Source organism: Amblyraja radiata, chromosome 32, assembly GCF_010909765.2.
Source record: "Amblyraja radiata isolate CabotCenter1 chromosome 32, sAmbRad1.1.pri, whole genome shotgun sequence".
NCBI lineage: Eukaryota > Metazoa > Chordata > Chondrichthyes > Rajiformes > Rajidae > Amblyraja > Amblyraja radiata.
Window position 1 is genome coordinate 10,585,060 of NC_045987.1, and position 21,977 is coordinate 10,607,036.

General features: G+C 41.5%; 1 protein-coding gene across 3 annotated transcripts in view; it reads right to left on the bottom strand.

The window, feature by feature from the left end:
* Positions 1-376: 376 nt before the first annotated feature.
* The window catches only part of gpsm1 (G protein signaling modulator 1), a 152,727-nt gene continuing 131,126 nt past the window's right edge, over positions 377-21,977 (bottom strand). For all 3 annotated transcript variants that reach the window (XM_033048936.1, XM_033048937.1, XM_033048938.1), the window contains 3 exons: positions 7,409-7,568; positions 5,087-5,307; positions 377-3,048 (listed from right to left, as the gene is read on the bottom strand). In XM_033048936.1, coding sequence (XP_032904827.1) covers positions 2,866-3,048; positions 5,087-5,307; positions 7,409-7,568 — 564 coding nt within the window. In that variant the 3' untranslated portion in view covers positions 377-2,865. The remainder of the gene's footprint in view (positions 3,049-5,086; positions 5,308-7,408; positions 7,569-21,977) is intronic.

Genomic DNA, 21,977 nt, shown 5'->3' on the forward strand with positions numbered 1-21,977 from the left:
TTCTGCTGTACTTGGAGTTATTGTAGAGAATTAAGGTAAAATCTGCTTTGTGTCTTTGTATAACTTCAGAATTTGATATGTTACTGTATGAATTACTAATGTCAACGCAGGTGTAAAATGATTTCAGTTAAAATGGCACTCAACTTGTTGTACAAAAAGTTAGAGTTTCATTGGGAATATCCCAACAGTTTTGTGCTTAGGGCTGAAGTAATTGAATGTTAGTTAACCAACCAGATGTTGTTGAGTGATGTGCAGATGATAAAGTGATGAAATAAGTTAAAGTATTGATGGGTTCAGAAATCACATCACTGGAAACACTTGCTGAGATCAGCCTCCATTATCTGGCATTAGATGGATAAAGCAAAAACAATCGATGCACAGTTTGTAGTTTTATTACAAACTTGTGTAAAGTTTTATACATTTGCAAATTAACTGAAACTGAATTTTTTAGATAAAATTAGTTCACTGTATTTACATAAATTGTCTGAAATCTAAGAGAGAAATGCTTTACTTACTGGCAGTGTTTGGATGAAAGAAAAAAAAGTACCAGAAGGGGATTTTAAGGTTCATAATGTTAAAGATACAGCAGCAGTTACAACAAGGTACAGCATTTACATCTCTCCTAAGGTGACCAAAAGCTCTTTCATTCATACATAAATTGAACCCTGAATTGTTCCTTCGGCAGTACAGTGGATTGATCTGCACCTTTGAACTTCTCTGCTGGGGTGCTCTCCATGTCCTGGACCTCCTTGGCCTGTTCTTGTTTTGTAGTTCAATAGGTTAGAAATGCACATCTATAATGAAAGCTGGAAGGGGTATTGGTACCAAAGGAGGCATTAGGTCACTTTCTTCACATTTTAAGGACTGATGCTGGTGTAGGTTGAGAGTTCATCACCAGGCTGCACTGACTGGGTCTCAGTGCTGGGTCCAGCCGTGTGACTCGATACTGGATACATTGATCAGTCCTCCTCCAAACACCATGTATAACATTTGAAGCACTTGCATTTCTCTTCAATTTTCCACAATGTGAAGGATGCCACAAATCATTTCACAGCCAATGAATTACTTCTGAAACCAGTCAGTGGTTGAAGTGTGCCCAGCAAAACCCACAAACAGTGAGGCACCTATCTTCTTATACTGATGTTGGGTTCAAGGATAACTGGCAGCCAGCTCTTTTAGAGCAGTGGAACCATTTTATTTCACCAGCTGGGGCAAACTAAGCTCCACTGTGGCACTCAGGTTAATCATAAAACACAATTTTTTTTAAAATACAAAGCAATTATTATCATTTAAAAATGCAGTAACATTATGATTTCAGTGTGGCACCAAGGAGCCTCGCACTGAGAATTTGTCTTTCAACTGCTTGTAATAGAGGTAGGAAACGGATAATGCAGAAGACAGTTACAAGGAGAAACAGGAGTTTGGAGAAATTTGGAAAATTGCAAATTTTATATATAAAATAACAGCAAATTCAATTTTGTCTTTAACCAACTTGGGGGTTGGAGTAAGGAAATGCAGTCACCATGCTTCCAGCGAAGACAACAGATTGAGAATAGCATGAGATTGCTTCTGCCATGGTTCCTAATTACATTCATTTTCTGAAACAAAGAAAAACTTTCTACAGAAATGCCTTATGGAACTATAGATGCAGATAAATTGCATGATGTATACCTTGGCTGTGAAATACAGCATCAGTTTGTAGCACCAATATGTCCTTAATTCTCAATCCACTGTTTTAACTGTTGCATTAGCCTATATGTCTTTAAGTGTTTTTGATAGCAGGGGAAAATAATTCCATACAAACTCATAACAATTGTGATTTCAAGATGACACTGTTTGTCATTAGTATTATGCTATTATTTACTCCCTTTTAATTGCATGTAGTAACTTTCACTTAAATTCCTAGTGCTTTTTGACAGGCAGTCCTGATGCAATCCCAGGGTTTCCACATACTGTTAGTAAATAGAGCACCTCTGGGTTCTCGATAGAATTAGCCAGGATTCCAAATTGTTCCCGTAGAAAATCTGTGGCATTGTCAGTGTTCATGTCTCTCGGGACTGATTCACGTAATATACAGCTCAATAGATCATCCGTAACATGGAGGATTTTGGTCTCACCTCGATGTGTAAGATATGGTGCACACAATGCACAAGTTGAAGAGGGCTGCAACGTCTTGCCACATATTGTCAAAATGCTTTGTTTAATTTTGTAAATTTAAAAGTTAAAATCTGTCACTGAAACTTCACGACAGCGAAATTAGAAGCAACACCTTCAATAAAGGAAAACAATCTGTTCGACCAATGTTCTTTTATGAAAAATCAAAGCAAGGAAATTAATCAATCTCTAAGTGGCTCTAGGGTGGGTGGATTGAACATGGAATGTGGTTTGTTTGTATGTATGAGGTGTATAATATCCATAATGTTTGTGAGATAATGTATGAGATGTGTCTGCACCCGTGAACTGTATGAATTGAGCCGAGTGACATGTATGTGTGCACGTCATTTTGCCTGCACGCACTCTGTGTATAAGTCTGTTGAAATCTGCATGTGACTACAGACCCACATGTCCTACAGTACCTGCAGTGTTACATTCATTCAATGTCACCGTGTGCAAATTTACCTAATGATGTGCTTACATCTTTTCACCTCCCATGGATAACTCTTGTACCATTTGAAATAAAGCATAAAATGTTCATATTTTGGTTCATTAATTGTGAGGAGCTTTAAGCAGTTGTCTAGAAGCATGTGGTGATCTCACAGGGGCAGTGTGGACAGCTTTTGGCCTGGGCTCCCTTGTAGTGTTGGCAGGGGCATTGATCCGCACAGCAAGTCCAGCTTGTTTACAAGTCTGTCAGCCGCACACTGCTCAGCAGGAGCTAGGCCCGCTCTGTTCCAGCCCTTCACGGTTGGAGGGAAGGTCAACACGCTGCTCGTCCATCCGCTTAGCCTGCACCCTCTGGATCAGGCTGAAAAAATCCTCGTCGGGGACAGTGGGTCCTCTTGGTGTCGGGCTGGGAGGAGCACATCTCTGGTCATCTATCCTGGACGACTGCAACAGAAAATAAAGCATTTCAATCATCACACATCAGCCCACCTAAAACGAAGGAGCCTGCTTATAATAGTTTTAACCAAACAATGATGGCATACTGACTGGGGGTATTTAGGACAGGCCCATCGGCTGAAAGTCTATGTCCAAGCACGAACATCTTTGAAATCTGTTTGATTTAGACCCTATTGGCCATAGGTCCTTTGAGACCATTCCATAATTTTCTTGAGAAGGGAGAGTCAAACACAATACACGAACAGGGCCTTTGGCCCACAATATCTGTGCCAAAGTTGAACCAATCTCTTGTGTCTGCACATGATCCATCTAACTCCATTCCCTACATATCCATTTGCCTATCCAAAAGCTTCTTAAATGCCACTATCAAATCAGCCTCCACCACCACTCCTAGCGTATTCCAGGCACCCACCATTGTCCATGTAAAACAGCCTGCCCTATACATCTCCTTTATACTTGGCCCCTCTCATCTTAACACTATGGCCTCTAGTCTTTAACATCTCCACCCTTGGATAAAAGTTCCCAGTCTAACCTCACCACGCATCCCATGATTTTATATACTTCTATACAGTCTCCCCCTCAGCCTCCGACTCTCCAAAGAAAACAATCTAAATTTGTCCAATCTCTCTCTATAGCTAATACAGTGTCTTCGTCGGCCACTTAAGGGGGCAGTTAAAGGTCAGAACCTTAGTATGAGACGGGAATGACACATGTCCAGTCCATAATGACATGTCTCCTCACATTAATTAATCCTTTCGGTTTTCAATGGCCATTTGGTATGGTAGCTTTCATTGGTCAGGTCATTGAGTATAGGTGTCAGGAAGTCATGATGCATCTTTATAGGACTTTGATTAGGTCACATTTGGAGTATTGCATGGGGTTCTGGTTACCCCATTACTGGAAGGAGGTTTACCAGAATGGTGATGGATTAGGAGGTATTAGCAACCGTTGGGGAGACTTGGATTCTTTTCTCTGGAATGGCAAAGGTTGGGGGGGGGGGGGGGGGGGGGGGAGGATAGAAGTATATAAAATTATGAGAGGCAAAGATAGGACAGTCAGAACCTTTTTCCCCCCCAGAGTGGAAATGTCAAGTTGTAGAGGGCAAGCTTTAAGGTGTGATGGGGAAACATTTGAAGGAGATATGTGACAATTTTTTTTTTAAATGCAGAGGGTGGCGATTGCCTGGAATACACGAGTGGGGGAGGTGGTAGAGGCAGATACGACAGTGGCATTTAAGATACTGGAGGGAATAGAGGGATATGGTTTATGTGCAGGCCGATAAGAGCTGGTCTTGGCATCGTGTTAGGCAAAGACAGTGGGCCAAAGATCCTGTTCCTACGCTGTACTGTTCTATGTACTCCTGCAGCTTCCTGAACACTATTGATGCCTGTGTTATTTGCAGGGATTAATTTTAAGCTGAATTCAAATGTATTGGTGGGATTTGTACTTGCATCCACTGGACTGCTGCTAATCCTATCATCTGCTCTGTTTAAAATTTGTCTTTTCCCATTCTGCCTGCCAAAACATTTCATACTTCCTTGTATGAGTTAATCAGCCCATTTCACCACTCTGTTGGTGACTATCAATGAGTTTATCACCTTGCTTTAACACTTGAGTTTAACATCATGTGAGTGGATGCACATTCAAAAGGAATTCAAGAGAAATACCTCAAGGGGAAGAGAAGTTGTGGAACTACAGAGAAAGAGTAGGGAACGGAATGTGGAATCAGGATTATCAACAGACGTCAAGAGAGCAGATATCCTAATACCAACTTAAGGGGCCCACCATTCCTAAACAATCACTTGACACTATTTTTATGTCCGTCAATCAATCTTGTACCAATACTCCAAATGCGGCCTAACCAGACCAATAAAGATGCAACATGACTTCCTGACTCAAACCTCATACCCCATTTGATGAAGGTAAGCATACCATTCAATATTAACATATTCATACGTGATACATTGCTAAAGCAGTGGGATTTTCCTCACTCCTGGAGTGAGCCAGACCCCCTCACAGTTCCCACCTGGCATTTCATTAACATGTTGAAGAAATCATCTCCGGGCTCCTGAGGATCTCCATCGGGCCGCAGATGCCCCATCACCACCTGGCTGTTGTTGTGCGTGATCCTCAGTCCAGGCAGGCCGCCCACGTTGGCTCGTTGATCATCTAACCTCCGACTCTGAGAACTTGCTATCAAGTCAAAAAATTCCTCTGTCTGCGGGGATGTAATGAGTGATGTCTGAGCTGTAAAGGAAGGGGCAAAGGGTGGAATACCATTAAAGAAAATGAGAAGCCATCATCAGAGTGAAAATAACAGCAGTGTATTTTAGTTGTTAACTATAAATGACTGCCTGAACAGTTTTGGTACCACATGCTAAGGAGTTTGTGATGGACAGGACGTCTTTCAATGCTGTTGTTTGGATGAGATACAGTGATGCTGTGAGATGGTACATCAGGGCTTCATTTAACCCTTGCAAGTGACATTAATCAAAGTGCATAGGAATTCACCCTGGTGCTCTGGCTAATTTTTAGACCCCAATCACACAGCAAATAACCAGCTAATCACAAAGATTAGCTGGTCATTTATACAACCACATGTGGTAACCAAAAGTACCTAAATTAGCTGCAGCACTACTAACACCACAGCAATAATTATACTTCAAACGTGCATAAGTGCATGCCCAGTGTTGTGAAATGCAATATACAAATACGTTTAATTTTCTTTTTCTGAGGTAATCTTATCTAAAAAATAGTAGTGGTAGATCCTCATTCTCGTGTCTATTCAATAAGATCATGGCTGACCTTATCTCTCAGCACAATTTTTCTGCATTACCCCCACCGCTCTCAATTCCCTTAGCATCCAAAGATTCATCCATCAACTGTGCTGATAACCATTCCTTTGGTTGGCTGAGATTTTTTTTAAGTTTGTTCATTCACAGTTTGTGGACACTATTGGGAATACTTGTGTTTATTGACAATCCCCGATTGCCCCTGAACCAAGGAGGCAGTTACGAGTCAACCACATTGGTGGGTCCAGAGTCACATATAGATCAGATCAGGCAAAGCCAAAATAATTCCTTCCATGAAAGACATAATTGAACCTTTGGGTTTTTAGTGGCATTGTGCTTACTGAGTCCAGATTTTTTATTTTTTTATTTCAGGTTTATTTGGTTTAGTTTAGAGATACAGTGCGGAAACAGGCCCTTCGGCCCACCGGATCCGCACCAACCAGACATCATCCCATAAAATATCACTATACTACACACCAGGGACAATTTTCTGAAGCTAATTAACCTACAAACCTGTACGTCTTTAGACTGGGAGGAAACCGGAGCTCCCGGAGAAGACCCACGCAGTCACAGGGAGAACGTACAAACTCGGTACAGACAGCACCGGTAATGATGATTAAAACATAATTATGAGTCTTAGTTCTGGAGTCTCCACGTGTGCAAATACATCTCCTTTGACTTAATCTCTTTTAAAGTTGCCTTTAAGCTAAATCCTTAGCCTTCGCTTCTCTAAGCCTTCAATCTTTAAAATAGACATAATCCACCAAGTTTGGTATCACCTTTGTGAATCTTTTCTGCATATTTTCCAATGTCTCCTCTCAGTAAAATGAAGATCTGCATTGTGCACAGTATTTCAACTGTTTGCTCAGCAGTGTGTGATGATTGCAAAGTAACTTGCTGTTGGTATATTGTCTACACGGGCAAAAAAAGTGGACCAATGCTGACAAATGTCACATTCACCTGTGCACTGTATTCACACTGCCACCTCCTGCATGGGTCAGCATTTTAAAATTTGGTTTCTGACATTGAATGTGGGGTTTGCCAAAACTGGAAGTGGAGGCAAGATGTTTGCCACGATTAGATGAAGTGCTGCAGGCACTGTTCAATGTATTGAGCGGGGGGGGAATCAGAGAACTGGATGCACGTGAAGCTCCTGGAGTCCCATTGCGCCGGCAATTGATTCTTGTATAAGCTGCGTTAACTGGATTATTTGGTATGCCGATCTTGTTTACCCAAAACTGGGTGTGATATAACCCCTCTCCATGGTTTACCAGGCACACTGAGGCTGCAACATTCTTGGTCAGTTTAAATTATAAAAAATAGTTCTGGCAGATCAAATTTGGTTATTCCTCAAATCAACATGGATGGACCTTTCGTCTGAAAGTGATGGTGTTCAATTGGAACTCTACTGTGGCCTGTTACAGAGTTGTAGCAGCTGGATCACCGGGGGAGGTGGCTTAAACCAACACTCAAGTTACATAGAGACACAGAAGACTGCAGATGTTGGTATCTTGAGCAAATCACTGGACATACTATGTTACTCATCTTGTACTCACATATTCTGTCCTGCAGAGGAGACACTGGGGTTGATGTACTCCCAGTCAAGCCATTCTGTTGCTCTTCAAACGTGCAGCGCTGGTCATCCATACGATTACTTTGGAAACGACTTAGTAGATCGAAAAAGCAGTCTTCATCTGAAGGATCCCGGTTTACCCTCTAAACAAATAAGGTTATAATTAACAAAATGTGAATTTAATGTTGATTTAATATTTTGGACAATGTACCAATAATTTACAATATTTAGGCAATAAGAAAAAAAGAATTTGATCTGGAAGAAGATGCAAGGAACTGCAGATGCTGGAATCTTGAGCAAAACACAAACTTCTGAGTAACTCAGCAAGGTCAAGCAGCATCTGTGGAGAGAATGGATAGGTTTGAAGACCCACTGGAAGATGGATCCAGACTTGAAAAGTTTCTATATACTCCCTCCACAGTTGCTGCCTGACTTGCCGAGTTGCTCTGGCATTTTGCTCTTTGGAAGTACCTCGAATTGTTAACAAACTGTTCAAACATGCTTTTGATGCAAATCAATAAATACAATAGAAAAAAAGGAACATTTTCAATATTCCCTTTTTTACCTTTACATGCACCTATACAAAATGATTCTTCTGACACTAGTCATTCAAAACTTGTCACAGTATGAAAGTTAGGAACTGTTATGATGCAAGAAAGCTGACCTGAAGTACTGACCTCATGGGCAGGGCGGGGTGAGGGATCTAAATAGGAAAGGAATCCAATGCTGTTGAGATTCACACTGAGACCGTTTACTCGTTATAAAGTTGTGCCTGACAGGCTTGATAGTTACTAAATTTATTTTAACATTGTATTGCAATGAAAACAATGACATAATACTCAGTGAAATTTAATGTTTGTGACATATCAATGACCATAATCAGCATTTACATGATTTTATAGTCAACATTTCGATTATAAGCTGTGAGTGAGCAGAGCATTCTCAGTTGAATTACTTTTTGTGTAGTCTCATCTGAACAACATTCACTAGTTACAGCACATGATGTGCGGCACAGACAAGCTGGAGCAGTCAGTCCCATCTAATAGATGTGGAAGGAAGTCGCCCGTTCATCCTCGCTATTCAGCCCATTTGCAGGGCACTACCACTTACCCACGACTGTGCCGCCAAACACAACACCAACCAAATAATCCAATGCGCAGATGACACTACAGTCGTGGGCCTCATCAGAGACAACAATGACTCTGCTTACAGAGAAGAAGTGGCGCAGCTTGTGAACTGGTGCAAAGACAACAATCTGTCTCTGAACATCACCCAGACCAAAGAGTTGATTGTAGACTTCAGGAGAACGCAGGCTGCCCACTCCCCCCTGCACATCAATGGTTCCATCGTGGAGAGGGTGAGCAACATCAAATTCCTAGGGGTGCACCTCGCTGATGACCTCTCCTGGTCTCTCAACACCACACACCCGACCAGGACGGCTCAGCAGAGGCTGTACTTCCTCAGGAGTCTGAAATGGGCGAGGCTTCCCCCACCCATCCTCTCTATGTTCTACAGAGGTACCATAGAGAGTGTCATGACCAGCTTCATCACCACCTGGTACAGCAACTGCACTGCATCAGGCAGGAAGACCCTGCAGCGATTAGTCAGGAAAGCGGAGAAAATCATCTGAGAGCCTCGCCCATCCATTCTGGACATTTTCAACAAACGATGCCTCCGAAAAGCCTCTAACATTATAAAGGACTTCTCCCACCCCTCCCATGAACTCTTTGCCCCTCTGCCATCCGGTATGAGGTACCGGAGCATCAAGGCTAGTACCACCATAATGTGCAACTGCTTCTTCCCCTGGCTTAGAATGATGAACACCCTGCTGCCCCCCAACATACACACACACCTCAACGAAAACACACGCACGCTGCACTCAATATCAACCACTATGCACCTTGCACCTCAGCCCCGTGAGGAACAACATTTTGTTCAAATGTATACTTAGAAGCTCGAATGACAAATAAAAAAATATTATTAACCTATTACTTGAAGAGGCAATCACAAGTGGAACATGCTAATTTATATTTTCCACTCTAATGGAAAAGTGAGGTTCACATCAAGTTGCAATGGCAAGAATCGTTATACTCTGCAAAATTAGTCCATGCTCATCTCTTAATCTACACCAGTGCTACAGATCACTGGGAGATTATTTTATTACTGGGCAGACTCATTGTCTATAAAGTACTTCAGGAAATCTTGAGGCTGTGAACAGCATAATGGAAATGCATATCTTTTGTTACATAATAAGTCTTAATTTACTCTAAAATATCGCCCAATTCTGTACAGGTTAACAAGTGTGGCAGTTTGTATAATACATAAAGATATTAATCAGTACACATCAATGACACTCAGATCTTATCAGGGGATCTTATATCAACGGGTCAATGGTTGAAAGGGTCAAGAGCTTCAAATTCCTTGGTGTGCATATCTCTGAAGATCTCTCCTGGTCCCAGAACACTGATGTAATTATAAAGAAAGCACATCTGCGCCTCTACTTTCTGAGAAGATTACGGAGAGTCGGTATATCAAGGAGGACTCTCTCAAACTTCTCCAGGTGCACAGTAGAGAGCATGCTGACCGGTTGCATCGTGGCTTGGTTCGGCAACTTGAGCGCCCAGGAGTGGAAAAGACTGCAAAAAGTTGTAAACACTGCCCAGTCCATCATTGGCTCTGACTTCTCTACCATCGAGGGGATCTATCGCAGTCGCTGCCTCAAAAAGGCTGGCAGTATCATCAAGGACCCACACCATCCTGGCCACACACTCATCTCTCCGCTGCCTTCAGGTAGAAGGTACAGGAGCCTGAAATCTGCAACATCCAGGTTAAGGAACAACTTCTTCCTCACAGCCATCAGACTATTAAACTTTATTTATGCCTACAATATTCTGTCGTGCTGAAGCAAAGCAAGAATTTCATTGTCCTATCTGGGACACATGACAATAAACTCTCTTGAATCTCTTGAATCTATTGTCAAATGAGAGATTCAATGTCATTTTGAGATGTAAATGCATCCACCCCCCCCTCCCCCCGCAATCACCCTGCAAGTTGTAGATAGAGCAACAATTGATAATTTCAACACCAAGACCAACAGGTAATTTTATAGAATTTTCTGGCACATTCTGATTTGAGGGGTTTAGTTTTTTGTCAGTTGGAACAGGGTTGGATGGAAGTGGAATCTGCAAAACTGTGTGATTCTAAAGGGACCTGGGTTCAGGGTTTGATTCATGACTAATAATAAATCAATTAAACTAAAACATAGCTCCTGAGAATTGGTGAATTACAGAACAGAATCACAGCAAGTTACAGCACAGGTTGTGGGCAATCAGACCTGATTTTATTGCAACTTTATGCATGAACAATCCAGCTCCTTTACCCTCTCCCTGTTTTCCTACCCCCCACACCCCCAGTTTGCCCTTGAGCATCTGACTCCACTAACCTCCCTCCTTAAAGAGTCAGTGTCTGCACTAGTTTTTCCATGTATCACATTCGGTTCAAAATCAAATTATATTCTATTAGGTTGAAAGCAGTTTTAAAACAGTTCTGTTCCATATTCATGCGATATCCCAGGGTGGTTAGATTTCATATTTTAATAGGTAATCATTTACAGCATGAGAGAAGCATTTTGAATGTGATAAACTTGGCAGCTGCTTCACCTCACGTCTGGCAAATCACAAATGTCTACATGTCACGGTACGCAGCTAAACACTGGTCACATGGATGCAGAATATGGGAAGGAGCACAGATAAGATGTGACTCTGTGTTGTGTTAGATATACACTCTGAAAACCTCACCATCAGGCATCGCACATTGCACAATCATAACCAGGAATTATTCTAATCTCAGAGTTATGGAAACACTTAATTTCTTGGCAGGACACAATGAAGTCTCCATTGTCGATGCTAAAAAAGCCCTTCCACTTGATAAAACACGGTGCCTCAAAATGGCACGGCACTTGAGGATGTTATAATAAGAAACAAAATACCGTGCCTGTGACAACACCTTCTGCAGAACTCGTTATGATGTGGCCAAATTATTTTGAATAACAAAAATAGCAAAGACATAAGTTGATTTGATCAACATTTGAAAATAAAAATAGATATTACTTTAAAGCAGGATTCCTTATTGGAATCCCAACAGTCAATTGGCCACTCTGAGATTACCTAACTGAAGTGCTTTCTCATTTTTCAGATTTGGGAACAAGGTGGTTGGTAATGTAAATAATGACCCCAAGGCATACATTTGAATTGATCAAATTCAACTTAATTACAGTTAATTACTGCAGCACAATGTTAATCCAACTGCAGAATAATAGAGGCAACTGAATTATACTGTACCAGAATTATATTCTACCAGGCGAGAACATGTTCTAAAATACGAGAATGACGCAGCTGAAACCTAACAAGTTTTACAATATGATTACATAGCTCAGGACCAGGCCCTTTGTCCCAAAATGTCCGTGCCTAACATGTCAAGTTAAACTATTCTCAGTTTCCTGCAGAGGTCCACATCCCACCGCTCTCCCGGCATATCCAAAAGCCTCAAATGCCACTTTCCTATCTGCCTCCACAACCACACCTGACAGAGTGTTCCAGGTACCCACCCCTCTGTAAAAACAAAATTTACCCCGCACATCTCCTTTAAATTTTCTCCTCTCACCTAAAACCATGCCTCTAGTTTGACATTCCTAATCTCAGGAAAAACGGTTCTGACTGTCTAGCTTATCTATAACTCATATAGTTGATCAATTCAATATTAAGAGTTTTTGAAGAAGAACCAGATTTGTCAAAAAAACATTTTGAATGTCCAGAGAGATGCAAATTGAACAAACCAAATGTCTTAAAGTGGCTATTGGTTCCACTTGGAACCTTCAGCAGTGGAGGACAGAGTGTAATTTGGTCGAGTCCCACAAACTGTGGAACACTGACAGTTTGTCGAATAAATCCGTGAATTTTCACGTTAGCTATTTGGCTATTCTGGCCAAGGCCATTCTGGTACTGTATAAAAATAGTAAGATTAAACGAGAACTTACCAGTTTGAAGTTTGATCTTGATTTTATGAGGAGTTACGATGAGCGATTATGTGAAGAAGGGCCGTCCGTCTGCGTGCGCGTCAATCTTCAAAGCAGCGGTGTTAAATCACAGATAAAAAGAAGACCTGAGAATAGTAAGATTGTGAAGAAACTAGAACTTCCATATGACCTTGATAGTATGAGGGTGGGAGCGGTGGGCACGTAATCGCTCATCGTAACTCCTCATAAAATCAAGATCAAACTTCAAACTGGTAAGTTCTCGTTTAATCTTACTATTTTACTTCGGAGTCACGTGAGTGACTACGTGAAGTTTTCAAAGCTCTGTGATTTTACGCCGGTTACGAATCCAGGCATCACACACTGAATGGATTGACCATGGATGCGTGTAATCATTAAAGCATTCAGACTTTACGTAGTTAAGTAAAGAAACTGATGCCTTAAATGAAAGAAAAGTTTTTACAAAAGTTACCCCTCCCAACCTTGGGGGGGGGGGGGGGGGAAACTAAGGGACAGAACTTAAAATGGTACGTGCAAACACCTCCAGTCCGGTTATGGGTTTGTTATAAAACCGGTGGACCGTTATTTCATTCGTCCATCCTGCAGCCACTAGGATGTCGTCAAGGGGCACGTCCATAGCTCTTGCTGCCGACGTAGATGCAGCCCTGGTGGAGTGAGATTTAACCATATAAATGTTTACTCCTGCTACAGCCATTACCTCTTCTGACCATCTGGAGATGGTTTGAGTTGACACCTTTTGGTGTGGTTTTTTTATGGCTGATGAGGACCGATTGTTCTGAGCCTCTGAGGTTCTCCGTAACTATCAGATATTGGTGTTAGTATGTTACCACCCACACAACCGTTGGTCCTCTGGATATGCCAAGAACTGGATCTCCATCCTTGGCATTCCTGGCCTGCTCTGTTTTATCAGGTTCCTGATTAGGAATGTTATGTTGTTCATATTGGTGGTCATGTAGTCCAACCGTAGCTTTTGCAGTGTCTGGACTCTTTGTCAGCATACCACCTTCAGAGTTAGTTATAGGCGGTCCCCACTGTCAAAGTAGGGTTTGTACCACGCTCACATCCCATGTGTCAGTGTACCTTGGCCTTGGAGGTCTTAAATTGTAAATTCCCTTCATGAATTTTGTTTTTGAAATTGGTGCGTTCCTATCGAACTGTGCCCTGCTTCCGGCATCAGATTGGAGGAGAGTGCGCCTCTGGCACTATAGATGCACTATAACTTAGTTTATAGTTATAGTACAGTTGATAGGAACTCCAAGACATCTGTTATCCGAACTGTGTTGTATTTGTTCGGACAGTCCTATGCCTTGAAATGGCCTCCTCAGAATCTGCAGACCAACAAGTTATACGTTCATGTAGTGGATGATTGCTCCCTGTAACTGGGTTCACTAGGAGGTCCCTGCTCTTGGGTACAGCCATTACTGGCTGGACTATAATTCCCAAAATTTTTGGGGACCAGGCTTGAGTAGGCCAATCTGGCACTACCAATATGCCTGTGGCTTAGTCTTGCTTGATTTTTGTCAAGCATCGGTTTGTGAGACAAATTGGCAGAAAGCATACATAAACATTCCTCCCCAATTAAGGGAGAAAGCATCCACTGCCTTGCTCCTGGATCCAGCTCGCAGGACACATATCTGGGTAACTAATGGTTAGTCTAGATGCAAACGGATCAACATCTGGTATGCCAAATCGTGTAGTTATTTTGTTAAATACTGTCTGATTCAACATCAATTCTGTGTTATTAAACATTCGTGATCCAGCATCTGTCACCGTGTTATATCTACCTCGTAGATTTCCCAAATATTCCTCTCGATACACCAGTGCCAAATGAGGTTCGACAATCTGTCGTAAGATACAGATTTTACACCACCCTTGTTAATGGATATATGCCACCGCAGTGGTGTTATCAATCTGAATTTGAACAAGCACCGGTTGCATATCGTAACAGAGAATCTTGAGTCCATATTGTGCCCCCAACAATTCTGGGTAATTGATTCCATGTGTTGGGGAATTACAGACTCCTGCTCATTCCATCTGCCCCCATAGCTTTAGACTGTGTTGGTGTCTCCCCATCCTTAGCCGCTTGCATAGGTCTGAAGAACCCTCGATGGCTTTCGAGCAAAATTTCCCTGAGCTGTCTCCCATTCGTTATCCACCATAGTTATTCAACAATGGCCTCTGCTGGCAATCCATAGTTTGCCAATTCGGCCTGCATGTAATCTGAGTGTTCGTTCCTTTGCTTGCTGTAAGTTCAGGTAATGCAAAGGCCCGTACTGCTGGGAATGCAGCTGCTATTTGCCAATTACACTCGCTGTTTGCCTGATAGATGGCTAGAATTTGACTATCAGGTCATTGCAGGCTTAATTAATATTGTCATTTGCCCCTAGGCAAAGTCACCAACATATTTACTGTTTTTGATAGTAAATTCTAGGTAATCAATTACCCTTGTAGGTGTCAATTTTGATTTAACTGGATGGATGAGGTAACCAATTCTTTCAAACAGGGTTTTGGTTTGCCTGACTGATGCTTCTGCCAATTCTTGGTGACTCCAAAATGAAAATGTCCTCCAAATATGCCATTACTATGTGGTTTTGAGACCTTTGTAGTCCCAGAATTGGTTTCCATAGTTTAGTCAATAGTCTAGGAGCTGATGTCAACCCATTTGGCAGAGCCATACCATCCAGCTAAACTTCAAATATCTCCTGTTCTTAATGAATAGACACTGAATAGTATGCATCTTTGAGGTCGATGCATGCCATGTGACCATTTTATAGGAAGCTCCTATAAAACAGTAGTTAGACCGTAACAAAACAAAAATTGCTGTTTCTAAAAGTCTGTACTGCACAAATGAGGTAAACCTGGATGAAGTGACATCCTCCATCTGTCACCCGTCCTGGAAGGCAATCCTGCCCAAAATACAGGGCCTGCCTTGAAGACAATTCCGGTCCGAGTTCCAAGTCTGCTTGGAACCTATGTATGTTGTGCAGTAAAAAATAATCACATGTTGTTATCTGTTTTTTAAAACCAGATCTGAAATTCATGTTATTGTCATTTTGAACAAAAACACAAGAGTAAAATTACCAACATGTAACTGGTCCACAATCCCTTGTTTCAGTAAACCCAGACCCACCTACCTCCATGGCTACCGGTGGTCTTGTGGTAAGCCCAAAGGCCCCTGAAGCGGGTTCCTTTTCTCTCCTTGATTGGGAGTTGGACTGGTAGGAAGTGTGGATTCCATGTTTCTCATGACCTCTGCTTGGGTCTTGGTCTGAAAACCTTATCATACTGAGCCTGCCTTGTCGGACAATTCTGGCCATAATTCTGAGTCTGCCTTAAAAGACGACTCTGATCATATTTCTGTGCCCAGCTTTCAAGCTACCACCGGCTTCAGTGAACTGCTTACCCCCTATGGAGGTGTGGGGTGTGTTGTCGCCTACTGATGAAGTTTGCTTGTCGTTGGTACCTTGATTGGTCTGACAGCTTTTGCATCCTTCTTCTGGTCCTACCTGAAGAGAGGATTCGGCGGCTGGTTTCTCCAAAGTCACCCTGATAGTGCTGTTCCCTTGCCGGCATTTGTGCGGATATTCTGCCAACTGGTGTCTCTTGAGGCCATATGCATGTGCTTCAGTATGTTCATACTTTAATTCGAGATCAGTTACCTACTGATCTTGAAACCAAATTTAGTTTGAACGTTATGTGAGGTTCAAATGACAAATAAATGGTATTGTATAGTATTGTAATTCAAGATCAGATACCTACTGATCACTCACACTCCCCTCCATTGAGAGTGAGATTTGTAGGTAGCCCTGAAAACAGGTGCTGCCGCAGGCCCCTGAGGATACCTGCGCTGACATGGTCCCTCCAGCGGGCCTAAATGAGATTCTTGCTTTGGGTCAGACTGAAACTGACCGTGAATGCTCCTCTCCTCAGAGCAGGAGACATTTTCTAGATCTCTATCCAGGGAAGCACCCAGTGGAACCTGGATGATTGCAGAAGTATTTCTTTTCTTTTGTGCTTATTATTTATTTTATGTAAAGCTCTTTGGTGCAAGTTAACTTAAACAGTGCTATATAAGTAAAAGTTACTTACTTCCTTTCTTCTGCCTGTCCCTGGGAAGGTTCCCCCCCCCCTGCTTTTGTACTCTGATTCAGAGTGGTTTCTTCCATATGTACTTCCCCCTCCAATGGGGAAGACATTGGGTTGCCCCATTATGCGAGGCTCCCGGTACTGCCTGCTGCTGTAGGCAACGGGCTGACACAGCTCTCTCCTTAGAGCAGGTCATTGTTGGAGCAACTTCTCCAAAAAGTTGCTCCTATGTGGGAGAGTCGTCCTCAGACGTTCTCCGTTGAGGGAGGGTATCCCTTTCCCTCCCTGGACTCTTCTGAGTCAACGGGTTGTTTGACTTGCGGGTGGATTTTCCCGTACTGCAGGACCACCAACGGAGCTCTCCTCCTGCAACAAGTCTCCTGCCGGTTCAGCTTCCGGCGCTAAATGTCGGGAAACACCGTTGCCCGCTACTGGGAAATGCTGCGGTCTTCAGCAGCCGACTTCCCCGCGGACCGTCTCCTCGACATCTGGACCCTGAAACTACAAAAGGTTTCAAGCCCGAAAGAACGCAGGTAAGTGATTCAACTTTCCTTACCTGCTCATCCTAACGGCCTGGGAGGACGCAGTGCCTCTGCCAGTCCGTCGTGCGTTGCGTTCAGACGTAATGACACGCATGCAGACGGACGGCCCTTCTTCACGTAGTCACTCACGTGACTCCGAAGTAAAATAAAGTAAAACCTTTCAATGTTAATAAAAAATGATTTATACCAGTTCAATGGAGCAGCTGATGCCCATGCAGGAACTTGTTTTATGTTGCAGAAAAGAGCATGAGAAAAAAATTATTTCTCAGCATCAATCAAAAATTAACAGGATGGAAATTTTCCAGCATGGGTTCATGAACAAAGTCCAGACTCTCCCATTGTTTAATTTAACACACTCTGAACAATTTGCAAGGTTCAGACCCTCACAGGTAAGGAAAGAGTCCTTGGATCTAGAGATTTAATTTCCTGACTGTGTTCTCTTGATATTGAGATGATATTCTGAATACTGTCAGCTGAATGTGTCTGCTAACATTGCCTAATCAAAGTGCTGACACCGACAACGCCAAGAAAAACAACTATGAATCTGAATTTAACAAATAAATCCACACTTGGACACAATCTCAGCCATCAATAACGTAACAGCCTTCTTAAGAAATGATTAACTACAAACATTAATGCTAGTGCATATAAAGATCCCACCAGTAATGCCCTTTTAGAAAGTTCCTTAAGTTCAGGTACAGTTCCAAATGAGTACAATGATTCTCTTTGATGCATTTGGTGCATAAATGAATATTTTCTTGAAATCATAAGGATTCAAAATTATCTAGTTAAACACTTAATTTTTACTACTTTAATTCTATCTTCACAAATAGTAAACAAAATGATTGTAATGTGAAGAATAAACACGTTCTTGAATGTGATAACGTTGAAAGGATTAAGATATCCAGCCAATACTGCCACGAGTCTACAAATTCACAGATTCATGCCAAAGTGCAGGACTGTCTGAAGAAGGGTCTTGATCCAAAACATCACCCATTCCTTCTCTCCAGAGATGCTGCCTGTCCCGCTGAGTTACTCCAGCATTTTGTGTCTATCTTCAGAACTGTTGTAAAGTTGGGCAAAAAGAAACGTACGTACGGTTTAGTGAGTTGAAATCAGTCAGGGCCTTTAAGGAATGGAAACAAGCAGGAAAGAAACCAAGCAGGGAATTAGGCAGATCAAAGGGCCCATGAAATGTCATTGGCGAGTTGGATTGAAGAAAATCCCAAGCCATTTTATACATATATTGAAAACAAGAGGGGAACTAGGGACAAGATTAGACTGCTCAAGGACAAATAAAGGAATTTATGCTTAGAGTTAAAGGATGTAGGTGAGGTCCTAAACGAGTACTTTGCATCTATATTCACCAAGGAGAAGGACATAAAGGATGGTGAGATCAGGGTGGAGGGTAGGAATGTCAGGAGGCGATGTTGGGTGTCTTGAAAACCATTAAGGTGGATAAATCCCCAGTGCTAGTTCATGAACTGAAATTATATACTTCGATCCTAATCTCACATTGATTCCTAGTATTCTATTTATATTCCTCTTTAAATTATGTTCAACTCCTTCTCAATAGGCATCCGTGAAGCATTCCTAACTCCAATGACTTGAAAAATATCAACACCGATTCTTTCAACAGTCTGCTAATCGTCCTCACGCCGTGATGTTCTCCTGAGCTCTTGTGAATGTGGGGAAACTGAGCTCTGAAACATGGAGTGCATTGTAAAAATCAAATGCCTCCTGTCTGAGCTCATACAAGTCTGCATTGAGAGATCTGCAAAGTTTCAGCATGGATTCCTCACAGTACGACTGCACGCACAATAGTTTATAACTTTCCCATTACTTACAGTGGATGAGTTGAACTAATGCATTATCTTTTCACTTCTGGGATCAGCATTTTGAATGCAGACCTCATAGGTTGTGTAACAATCTTCCTTTGCAACTAATGGCTTCCTGATATCCTACTGTGATTACGTTCTCTTTAACCTTTTAGATAAGTCCAAAACCTTTTAGATGTCCTCATTTCATGAGGTAAAGGTCACCTCCTCAACATCAATCTTTATTCATAGTTACAACTTAATATTCTCAGTATTATTTGAGTAAACCTACGCTGCATGCGATCCACGATCTTTCCTGTAAAGTCGACCAGATATAATCAAAGAACAAATCTATTCTCGTGCTAGTGTTAAAACATAAAACAGCGCAGCACAGGAACAGGCCCTTAAGTCCATGATGTTAAGCTGCAGAGCATAAACATTTTGAATTAATTTTATGAAAGCACGATATTCTCACTTGGAATCCATACACAAATTCTGGTTTTGTTGTGCTTTGCAAAAAGGCATTGTGCAGTACCAACTTTTAGAACACAGCACAATTCATTCTTGGGAAACTTTTTGGCAAAATGCATACCTTGTTTCTTGCCTGGTGTCTGAGTCTACGGTTTTTCTGTCATCCCTTAGGCGAACAATCAACGTTTATATTTAGAGAGTTTCAAGATCTCAGAAATTCTAAAGTGCTTTACAGCCACTAAACTATCAGTGGTCAGTGCAGGAACATGCTCCTACTTTTGGCATGAAGTGTTTGCATCAAGCATTCCTAGATAGTGCATGACTAGAAACAAAATAAGGTTTGCTCTGTTCTTTTCCAGCAACGTGTTCTGAAACCAAGCTCAGTATTGCTCGTCCCCTCGACTTTTCACTTTCCATTTACTTCAACTACCTCTTCACTGCTTGTGCAGAAGAGATTGACAACTCAGTGCAGCACTGACGTAGCTTGTGCCATTTGTACATGACAGTAATAACAAGCAGTAATAAACATTTAAACAACTAATACATGATTTATTTCTAACATACGAAACAGGAGCAGATGTACACTTGTGATGAACTGACTAACTGAGTTTAGTTTAGTTCAGTTGTGTTTATTTTATAGATGCAGCATGGAAACAGGCCCTTTGGCCCACCGGGTCTGCACCGACCAGCAATCCTTGCACATTGACAATATTGCATACACTAGGGACAATTTACACATATACCAAGCCAATTTACCTACATCCCACAGTCTACTGTCTCCGCCTCTTCCTTTCTTCTTCCCGACTCAATCAAGTGGCCTTCCTTCACTGTACTGTTTTGTTCTTGGTTTCTAGCCAGGACCCAACACCAGATGTGAGACTTAACATCTCTCCCAGGCTGATATTGACTGGCCACAATGAATTTTAGGCTAAAAAGGCAGTAAAAGCATTTCTACAGTTGCAAATTCAATAAAAAGCTTTACTCAAGCCCAATATCGTATTAAACTATTAAAAAAAACTTTTCTCTGGCCAAAGATCTAACCAAAGTAGTTAACTGATATGATGATTTTAGTGCTGGTTGATGAAAATAAACTTGTCACAACAAATCACGTTCTTCAACTATGAACAACAAAGAGCCCAAATCCAAGGCGCAAGCTTTTCAATCTGGAATCTCAAACATTTTTACAACTTCCAATGGACTTTTAGTACTGAACTCTCTCTGGTCACTTTACACAAACGGCAATTCAGTGAAAAGTCTTGAAAATATTTATCCGTCTGCTGGACTGAATGTTGAATTATATTTGTTAATAGATATTTTGTAAATGAGGAATAGATGTGAAACTCACCAAAAAGTGTTCAGATTTGGAAACCAATTGAGCAGACTGCCATTTGAAGCGTCAGGTCTGATTCAGTAGTTGTTTGAATGTTCCAAATGTTCCTCTGAGCCCACATTTATAAAAACATTTTCAATGTAGTCTAATTTTATCAGAAGATTATTTCTACAGCTGTGGACGTCCTCTCCTTTGTATCGTCAAATGAAAGTGGGAACTCCCACAATTAGTCACCTGAGAATTTAACTAAATTATTATGGCCCGAAGACAGTGAGGTTGCTTTGAATTTGTACCGAAGCGTCCAGATCTACAGTAAAAATATTTGTTACTGCCTTATGTGGCCAATGCCTTGTGCCAGTTACTGTTTCAGTATGTGCTCAGCCTTCGCCTTCAACATTTATTTTGGCAAGATGTTGAATATTTGCTAAATAGCTAGATGATACATTTCAGCTCCTTAGAGGTGATGGTAATGAGAGAAAGATGAGGAGGAAGAAAGAAGGGTTTCAAAGGTAGACAGACATAACTGAATGAGATGGTTGTAGCGGTGTATGTGCTTTTATTCACAAACTAAAATCACACAGGTCCTGTTCTGTTAGTCAACTAATGGAACACACGTTTCTTACTAAAAATTGTAATTATTAATTTTATCTATCAATTACAGGCATCAAGGCATAAAGTCTATCCCGCCCTTGCCAGCTCTTTGAAAAAGCTATCTGAATATCGTCCCATGTTTCCTAATCCCCCCCCAAAGCAGAAACATTTTCTCCTTTAAGTAGGAAACTAATTTCCTTTCCAGAGTTACTTATAAATCTGCTTCCATCAACTCTCCAGGCAGCAGATTCAATGTACGCAGCAGAGTCATACCCATTCTAAATTTCACTGCATACGGGTAATGTCCACTTTTCAACATGTTCTTCCATCAATCATGTTGCTCTTATCCACTCAGATGGGTTTTTAAGAATAGTGTTACATTTAGCTAGACAGAAATCCCATCATTTACAAAAAAATAAATGTATCCTTTACATTCTTCTGTAAAATTACGAGAAACTTTCATGAAAGCAGTATTGCTCTGTTGCCTTTGGCCACCTGATTTACTGCATATTAATGCAATGATGAGATTATTGGAAAAAAAATCCAACTACCTCTTCTGGTGTCACAATTACAGTTATTTAAAAATATAAAATTCTTCTAACTAGTGTAATTGGTCAGTCTATTGCATAAGCATGTCAGTGGACGGATGATGAGGCAGGAGA